The sequence below is a fragment of the Hipposideros armiger genome, unplaced genomic scaffold, assembly GCF_001890085.2.
Source record: "Hipposideros armiger isolate ML-2016 unplaced genomic scaffold, ASM189008v1 scaffold_43, whole genome shotgun sequence".
In the NCBI taxonomy this organism is placed as follows: domain Eukaryota; kingdom Metazoa; phylum Chordata; class Mammalia; order Chiroptera; family Hipposideridae; genus Hipposideros; species Hipposideros armiger.
In genome coordinates, this window is record NW_017731393.1 from 2,778,227 (window position 1) to 2,787,991 (window position 9,765).

General features: G+C 44.5%; 1 protein-coding gene across 1 annotated transcript in view; it reads right to left on the minus strand.

The window, feature by feature from the left end:
- Positions 1-9,765, minus strand: part of DYNC1H1 (dynein cytoplasmic 1 heavy chain 1) — a 71,464-nt gene that overhangs the window by 48,027 nt on the left and 13,672 nt on the right. Inside the window, exons 3-9 of the mRNA XM_019639264.1 lie at positions 8,723-8,896; positions 8,003-8,258; positions 7,450-7,636; positions 5,798-6,069; positions 5,480-5,707; positions 1,359-2,435; positions 459-638 (exon numbers count right to left, since the gene is read on the minus strand). Coding sequence (XP_019494809.1) covers positions 459-638; positions 1,359-2,435; positions 5,480-5,707; positions 5,798-6,069; positions 7,450-7,636; positions 8,003-8,258; positions 8,723-8,896 — 2,374 coding nt within the window. The remainder of the gene's footprint in view (positions 1-458; positions 639-1,358; positions 2,436-5,479; positions 5,708-5,797; positions 6,070-7,449; positions 7,637-8,002; positions 8,259-8,722; positions 8,897-9,765) is intronic.

The following is a 9,765-nucleotide window of genomic DNA, read 5'->3' on the forward strand; positions in this document are numbered from 1 at the left end:
CACACACACACACACACACACACACACACACACACACACACTCTCCCCCCTTCCCCACACACCTCTACGAGGTATTTGTCGTTGGGTATTTCTTTTTAAGCTGGGTGGTGGAGAGGGCCAGGGTTATCAGAGGATGCCTGGAAGGGAGGGCCAGGAAGGACAGCCTAAGTTATTAGAAGAGCAGGGAGGAACACGCAGAGGCTGTCACACATCCAGGACACAGAGAGCTCTCTCTCCTCCCTCAGAGCAGCTCCCTCCTGCCTCCGGCCTGGGCCTGGAACGGACGGCCTGCTAGTGCAACAGTTGAGCTCTATCGTTAAACGCGATTTCTGAGGGGAAACTAACTATCACTGATAACTGCTTTTCTGTGACAGGCTGATAGGCTCATGAAGCAGGACCCACTCCTACGCTGACAGAAGGACCATGCAAAGCAGCGTTTGTGAGAAGCCCCAGCTGACCTCCATGTCCAGCTTGTTGACCCAGATGGGCAAGTTGGAGTAGGAGTGCAGGTTCAAGTCGTCCACAGCTTTCTGGACTCGGTTCAGGATCTCTGAGAAGGTCTTGTGATCGTACATGCACGTTTCCAAGGAGCGCACTTCCAGGTCTATTTTTTCTTCAATAATCAGCAGGTCGTCCACCTAAAGGAAGGTACATTTAACATTTAAAACACCCTCTTGTTCTAGCCCTTAATTCTTATGTACATTCTTCTCAATTAACTAACAAGTGCTCAGAGCAGAGAAGTTCTTCCATCAACAGCCAATCCTATTTGTTGGGGTGGGAGGGGTGGGAAGCGTACGGAAACTAGCAGCTTCTCCCATCACTCCCTCTTGCTCATGGGAAGGGCGGCCTCTGATTGTTAAGTCGGGAGCAAGAAAGAAAATGTGCTCTGATCGGCACCTTCTCTGTTCTCGGGAGCCAGCCTGTGCACCAGACACTTGCTCACACTCTGGTCTGTCCGTAAGGCAGGTGCGGGGCCAGCAGGCTGACAACTGCCCAGCTGCCCTGGCGCCCAGGAGGAATCCTAGGTCTGGGGTGGACCAACAGCAAGTGTCACAGCTGCAGACCTAGAGCCACGTTCTCCACGCAGCTTTATCAGTAATAAAGCTGTCCTCCTGTCAGACTCCTGTGTCCGTCACCTCTCCCCGCTGGCTTCTAAACTCAGTGCTGTTACTTAGCGGCCTCCTCAAAGCCCCACCCCATCAAACAGCCCCGTGAGTAAAACGGCCCCTCCTCCGTTCAGCTCACTCGCCTTGTGCTCCCTCAGTCACACGCACCTTCTACGGGAGAACAGCGTGCTAAGTGAGTTAGCTGTGACCGTTTAGCTCACTCCTGCACACGGAGATGAACTCAGAACGCACCTTCTCTTGGAAGTTGAAGACAGTCTCTGCTAAGCGCTGCACGTACGGATCGAGTTTGTAGGACTCCCACACCAGTGCAATGCCTTCTGCGATCAGAGCCTGCACTTCCTTTTTCAAGCCGGCGACCAAGAGGGAGATTGTGTTCCGCTCCTCCACCTTCTCACAGGTGCGCTCGTAGGTGCGGACGCTCTCGATCAGGGAGATGGCGAACGGGTAGAGCTGGTTCGCCTGGTGCGCCTTGTTCACAATCGCCAGCGGGACTCGGAAGCCAAGCCACTTGAGGTTTCGGACTTCTTTGGAAAGTGTGATAATCTCAGGAAGGAAGTTAACCTTGAGCTTGAGGACGTTTCCAGAGCGGCCGCGAACCCGCGTGCTCTCTATGGTGAAGATGCGCCCCGAGACGCCCAGGTTCCGCTGCTGGACCTTCCGTGCCCAGTCGTCAAATATCTCCTGAGTGTTGAGCTTCATGCGGAAGCTGTCACCGTCCTGCTTCAGCTTCTGGCCCTCCACGTGGTTCTCCCAGCCCTTGCCCAGGACGTCTTCCACGCGCTTCATGTAGGCGGTCAGTTGTCTGTCGATCTGCTTTGCCCAGATGATGGACCCCGACACGGGCGGCAGGTCGCGCACGTGGCTCATCTTACACGCCTGGCTTTGTGGGTACTGGACTTTGAACTTGTCGTGAAGAGACTCAATGTCGTCTTTCACGCGCTGGATTAGCTGAGTCTGGTACTCGCGGATGGCCCCGCGGATGTGAGGCCTGACGAACAGCGCGTTGAACCTGGAGAAAATCCTAAACATCTCGTTAGCATTCTTGGCTGTGCCAAGCTGATCCCGCAGGCGAGCCGTGATCCGCGTCTCCACTCGGTCGATCCTCTCGTCGTATCGCTTCATGGCAGCCTCCCACGCCTCCGTGCCTTCCTTGGAGACATCCAGCCCGTCCACCTCCTTGACATTCTCATACGCCAGGTTGACCTCCTCAATAGCATTCGCGTCAGCAGCATCAAAGAGAACCTCAGCCACTTTCATATCCTGGGGTTCGGGTACCTCTCCTTGATTCTGTTGTGCAACAGCTGTGACCTAAAAGAGAAGGATGTGTGACAAAGAGGTTACCGAATGAAGATTCTTATTTTGTTGTCCACCAGTCGCACACATACACCATACAAAACTACAGTCAGCTACAGAGGTTTTTAACTTTTAGTCAAACATATAACCACAACTCAACGAAGCCAAATAAAACACTACAGAGTGTATCTTAACTCTGCACTGTACAGGTCTTCTGACAACGTAATTTCATTGCTTAAGCGGCTAAATTAACATGTGTCAAAACCTGAGTTTTGGGTACTTCCCGTTTCAGTGTTTAGCTGTCAATTAAAACCGCATTGGAAAGCTCAGTAATTCACAGGAGTGCTGCATACAAACTCAGTATCCAACATAAATCATCTTCCTTTTTGATTTTTAAAACCTTAAATTCTAACCCATGGGAAGTACACAGCAGAGGGACAGATAGAGTGCAATAGGAACATAAGAAACCTCCATTCAGTTCTAACACGCGGTCTTCTGGCAGGAAGTGCTTGCCTTCCACACGTACCACGTGCCCACGCTCCCGCTGAATTATAAAGCTAGTCAGGGTCTTGACCTGGGTCCACGGATGCCCTTTAGACAGATCAGGAATTTGTTTGGGGGAAATTAAAATCATTACTTTCACTAGCCCCTAACTAAAACTTAACATTTCCTACAATTGCGAACGCATACAACGAACAGTCCCAGCTGTTCGCAGGGCTGGACTCTAGCACCAGTCAGTACTTCCCCATCACGTTACAGCTGTACGTATCCTGACAGCCTGCTTGCGACCGATGGTAGTAGGCCCGTGGCTATTTTGTGTTCATGGAGGAGCACATGGATTACTAGATCACAATCTCAAAACTGTTGGTAACTGTTCGTTTGTAAACCTATCCATTTTAGTTTATGCATTTAAAACATTCTGAGGGCTCCTAGGAATGACAGCGTGACAACAAAAACTGGACAAAATTTGTAAAAACAGCCATTCCGGACAATGGAAAGAACCAAAGGCAGCCAACAACCTGAGAAGTGTTCGCTCACAACAAAGCGCCACCCACCACACCAGGTGAGAACACCTTCTTGCCTGGAGGTGCTGCCATCCCCCAGCGTAGGCAGGAAACCTGCAGCTTTGCTGGGGGGGAGCAGAACAGCAATGAGTCTGAAGGGGAGATTCTGGAAATAAGAGAGCCTGAGAAGGGCCGACCTAGGGAATTACACCCACACAGGAGACGCCAGGGAGCCCCGCAAGAATGAAAATCTGGGGAGACTGACAGCTTGCTGTCACCCAAGAATCTATATCCAGTGAAACTATCCTTCAAATATGAAAGTGAAATATTTGTCCTGATAAACATAAGAAGAGGGAATCTGTTGCCAGCAGACCTGTGGAACAAGAAATACTAACGGAGTTCCTTCAGACTAAAGGGGAAAGACACCAGGCACTAACTCAGATCCACAGGGAGGAATGGAGAGAACTGGAGAATGGAAAGATGTGGACAAATGTAAAAAAACACATATTTTTCTTTTCTTCTCCTAATTTTTCAAAAATGTGTATGACTGTTTAAAACAAAACTGACAACACTGTATTGGTGAGTTTCTAACAGATATAGATGTAATATAGGTGACAAGAATAGCATATTTCCCTGTTGTACATATGACAAGCAGGAGGAAACAGAGCTACACAGGCATGAGGTGCTTATATTTTACTGGAAGTCAGTATTGAGTATGTCATGATTAATTAACGATGCAAACTGTAATCCCAAGAGTAATCACTAAAAAGAAAATTCAGTCTATAGAGGAACTTAAAATATTACACTAAAAATTACACACAAGCGACCCGGGAAACAGAGGAACAAAATGAGACGGGTGGGAACCAAATAGGAAGTGGCACATCTGGATGCAACCACATCGATAATAATACTGAAGGAACAGACTAAACATGCCAGTAAAACACTCTAAGAACATATGCATATGTAAGTTTATACAACTTTACTGATATAAAGGCTGTGTACCATGTGATTTAAAAAACAGAAAGAAAATACACAATGCTCTTTTAAAAAATGCTGTATGAGAAGAGATACATGGCAAGTGGGGTTCAGAAACCCTAGGCTAGCACGAGTCAGCACTAGTCTCCAACTCTCCCAAGTAAAACAAAGGGTGGATGTTAGAGCCAGGCCCACACATGTGCACCCACATTGGTGCCGCACCGAGTGAAGACACGATGAGGATTTGTTATTAGCGATTACTCAACCCCAAACAGCAGGCACCCCAATCTGTGAGTGAAGCTTCCTAGATGGCATGATTTCTAGATTGGAGAGCCCCCTAACATTTTATTACAAAACTTTCAAACTATAGGAGGGTTGAAAGCGTATACGCCCACCTAGAGTCTATAATTAACATTCAGTCAATTAACATTCGCTATCTATTGGCTTTATCATATATCTATCCATTTATCGATTCTTCTACCTACATGTCTCAATCCATCTTATATTTCTGGACTAGATTTTTTAGGGAAAGAAAAGCACTGGTGAAGAAAAGAGGTGAATTGAAAAGAGAAAAAAACATGTACAAAGTAAATGAGTCATTTAATTCTTTTAATAAATCTCAGACATGTGTGATCATTATCCCCATTTTGTAGATGAGAAATCTGGGGAAAAGGTTAAATGCTGTGTCCGAGTCACACAGCTAGTTGAAGCAGTAGAGTTACAATTTAAAACCCAGGAAGTCTGGCCCTAGGGTCCATGAAATTTGGGGGTGGAACAAATGGGCGGAGAACATGAAAAGATCGGGATTGAAACAATACAATACACAATCACTCGATCTTAAAGATAAGAGTGCCAAGACGGAAACAGAGCTGACAAAGTACTTAACAGTGCAAAACAGAAACAAGTAGTTAATTCTTTTTTTTTTTTTTTTAAAGAGGTACTCCTTTAATTTATTTTTTTTAAAGATTTTTATTGGGTAATTGGGGGGATGGGAACAGTGATGGGGAAGTAGTTAATTCTTAAAAAAAAAAAGCGTCATTAAAACAGTGCCTGTAGGCATTTTTAGAGTGGGAGTCCTACCTGTGGCCTCAGAACCCTGACGATGACAGCTCTCAGCTGCTCATGCTGCCGTCGAAATTTCCTCATCTGGTCAAGGCGAGACTGCAGCTTCCGGTGGGCTGGGTTGATCCGCCACACCATCTTCAGGTTTTCTTCCCTTTTCCTTTTGACAATGTCTCTCAGCAACACCTGCAGTTTCTCATATTCATCATCCCAAGTCTGGAAAACTTCAAAGCATGCGACCATCACCTAGGATATAATTTAAGAAAGCCAGCTTATTATTAGAGCATGGTTTCATCTCAACGCCCTGAGGTGAATTTCTGATACATGAAAACGTACTTTTTCAAATTCTTCATAAGCAACATGCATCAGTTTTCTCGTGCCCAGCACTTTGAGTAACTGAGAACTCAGGTCTCTTGAGATGGCCTCCACCAAACGCAACGCCCTCTGAATGGGGTACTTTGTGTTTCGGATCTTTCTCAGGTGGGTGAAAATTGCCACAAGTGCCTGCCTGATTTTGTCCAGCTCAGTGGCAGACAGCAAATCATTCAGAGGAAAATCTTTCATTAGAGGATTGTAGTCATTCACAGTTTCCAAAGCCTGTTTGAGACCTAAGATTAACAGAGAAAAAGTTAACAGTGTTCATATCAAGTCATGCAACTATAATATGTTATGTGTCAATTTCACCTCAACTTTTAAATAAAAGGGTAATACAAGGATATAAGGCAATAAAAAGATATTCCATACAGACTTAACACTGGGTGAGTAAACTAAAACGTATCCTCACAATGGGACATTTTGACATTATAGAAGATTTAGTGACAGAAATTGTTATTTTGAAAATAAAAAATCATGTTATAACAGGATGGTCTAGTGTGGTCTCATTTTTGCTTTTAAAACATGTCAGTCAACTCATCCACTCTAAAGGCTGTGGATGGTATCCTCACATTTCATCTTTTTTTGCTTTTTATATTATCTGAATGTTCTACTAATAACAATTGAGTTTAGAAAAACTAGGATTTTATTGTAACTTCTTTAAAAACACTAAAATTTAAATTGTATACCCATGGTTCAAGCTGGGTGTGTTATAGACATAGAATCACCAAGCGCCTGGGTCTCAGTCTATTTTTTGACTTCCTCTGGCATTAGGTTAAAAAAAAAAAAGTACTAGGAAGGAAATAAAGGTCCCAAAGGTATTACAAAAAAAGTGAAGCTACACTTTTCAGCACTAGTGAATGCCCAGGTAAGGTGTGCAGTGTGATCAACATAACGGAAAGCTTTCCACCTGGAGCTTCCTCTAACATGTAAATGCGGGCACCACACCTTTTTGGCAGTGAAGGAAAAGAACACAACAGCCACTGCAGCGCTGCCTGCTCGCTCCAACACATCTCTGTGGGCACGGGGCGGCACAGAATGCTAACTGCGCCCGGTCATTCCAACGGCCGTGTGCCTAAGCAGCATCACTCACTCTGTCACCCCCATGCGGGAAACTAAATCCCCCTCACCCACTTTTCAGAGCAGGGAGGAAGGTCGGGGGTGTGTGTGTGTGGGTGGGATAGGGGAAGGAAGGGCAGGTCAAAGGAGGAAGAGAAAGCAGCGGCCAGCTCTCCTTTCGACCAGCTCTCCTTCCACGGCCCTGCGGGCCAAGTGACTTCTGCTTAATGTAAACCATCTTCCTGCCTGGACTGTCTGAAGCACTGACTTCACACTAAGCAAGCACAGCCTGGTCGAGGAACAGGGAACAGGGTGACTCCCAAGACCCTCTAGACTAGGCCTAGAGAAACTGGCTCATGTTCTCAAAACTCCTCAAGGGAAGGGAGGGTGTGGAAAAGTCATTTCCATTACCTAGAACGGGGAAAACATGAGACAGATGCAAGAGAGGGAACAGTCAGGAAAAGATGGTGAAGCTGTGCATTTTCATCTAAATTATCAGTAAGATCTCACAAAGGCCAGATTAATTACTCAACCAGATTATTAGCTCTAGTTTTCACCTGTGTCAGTGTCGAAACTGACAGTGGCATGGAAACGCTTGCCATGTTTCAAGATATCCAGAGTAAGGAGAACTTCTGGGCTCTCTCGTTTCTCCTGTATGCGATATAACGCCCGTTCCAAGTTCAGCCAAAAACTAATTTCCTGTAAGGCAGTTCCTGAGGCAGGATCTCGATCAAGTTTGGTCACCTTTACAGAAAAAATAACATTCAAGAGTATTCACTATTTAAACAAAGACAGAATAAGTATCATTAACTAAACACATGCCATTACAATTTAATGTTTCTATTTCAAGTAGATTTCCTTCCCTGTAAATTCTAAGTGGTTTAACCTGAAATCAAAGGTATAGGACTGCGGAGATGAGCGCAGGGTTAGTAAGTACAGGCTAACCTCCTCCCCACCCCCCACGTCAGTCCTCCACTGAGTGTCCCCAGGACCAAGGGAAGCACAACTAACAGTCACCGCAGAATTGACCTGACAAAATCTCGGACCAGTCTGCTCACAGATATCAAAGAACAAAGCATTGGACAAAATACTTTCAATCTATGCTCTTACTTTCTGAATTTCTCGGATCCAGCGGTTAACTCCAGATTGTAGCTGATTGAGAAAAGTTGGGTCTTCAACCTTATCTCCAAAGTCTGTAACTTTTGGCTTTTCTCCACGTTCGTAACACTGTTTTGCAACATTTGTAATAATTGGATGAATTGGGAGGCTGATCTCTGGAATTTCAATATTTTGCTGCAGGTGAAGGAGTCCCATTTCAAGCTCTGCAATCTTTTTTTCAACTGAAGGAGCCATTTTATCACCATCCCTAAAAAGATAGGAAATAACTCCAAATTGAGTACACTAAAATTGAGGCTTCTAAAAAGATGCTCTTATTTTAGGTCTGTCAAGTATTAATAATATACTTTTTTTTTTAAGATTGTAAATGTATTTTATTTTGTAAGCAAAAATCAAAATATTTGTGTGACTGATTTCTTCAAATATGAAATGGGATCTTAACAAAATTTGTCCACGCTGATGTATTCTTATACAACTTTGAAATCCACAAAGACCCTGACTGAAACAACAGAAGTAACTGCACGACTGACACTGAGGGTGTTACAGTGCTGCACACGATGCCAGAATAATATACATTTTTCTAATGCAGTGGATTTATACCCTTTTGGCTTGTTAGCTTTACCGTCCTGATTTCTGAAGTTTACATCTCCGAGTGTCTTGTGAATACTAAATGAAATACAATCCAAACCAACCAGAAACACGGTTTTTACCTACCTGTCAGCCTTGCCAGACTCTCTGATGTAAGACTTAAAAAAAGGGGCCACTGCGTTGCTGATGAAAGAATGCAAGGTCTCATATGGTGAGTCTTCACTGAGTGTGAGAACTCGGAGCTGGGAGGACACTGGTTTGTCTGCATCAATTACTGGAGTACGTTTAATGAATGCCAAGCTAAAAGAAAGCCAAGAAGAGATTAGAAAAGAAGTCTCATTAATAACTGCAGCCTTCTTTGTGTTACATACAAATTAAAAATTCATATGAATGTTTTAATTTAAAAATCTTATTAAGAATAAATTGTTGCATTTCTAATAGAGAAATATGTTGCTCATCTTGCTTTACTCACTTCCTTACATGAGAACTATCAAATCAAGGTTATGGTTACAACATGTGACCATGAAACCAGGCAAAGTTAATTTGTCTCATACATGGGTTAAGTTCATAATCTTGGCCTCACTAAAATGAACCTCCCTGGCAACTGGCAACTGCAAGTTACAAGCCATGATATGCTTTACTCTGATCTGAGAGTAATCTGCAGCATTCACTTATGGCACTAAGTCACAGATCAGCTTGAACAAACAAAAGTCACCCATAGGTCAAAGTGACAAGTGGGCATTCCAGGATCCCCACAGCCTGGCCTAACCCAACTCTCTCAGCTCCATCTCCTGCTTTGCACCCATTCCCCGCGCCAAGTCACTACGTAAGCTGGATGGCCCATTCTCTAAATGTGTCATGTACTTTTGTGTCTTTGCTTAAGAAATCTATATTCATCTGCTGAAATCCCAAGTAGCCCTCAAAACTCAGTTCCAGCATGACTGCTTCCACGGGGCCTTCCCTAATCAGAAACAGCCTCTCCAATCTCCGTGTTTCACAGATTTTGTCAAGTATTACAGTCAGTTGTATATCTGCCATTCTTACTCCCCAAAGACCACAAGCTTCTTGGGAACAGAAACTAGCTTTTATTTTTTGCATACCTACTGCCATATCACACACATAACAGGTGCTCAAAGGTGGCTAAATTAATAGCTTTAAGAAAATGAATA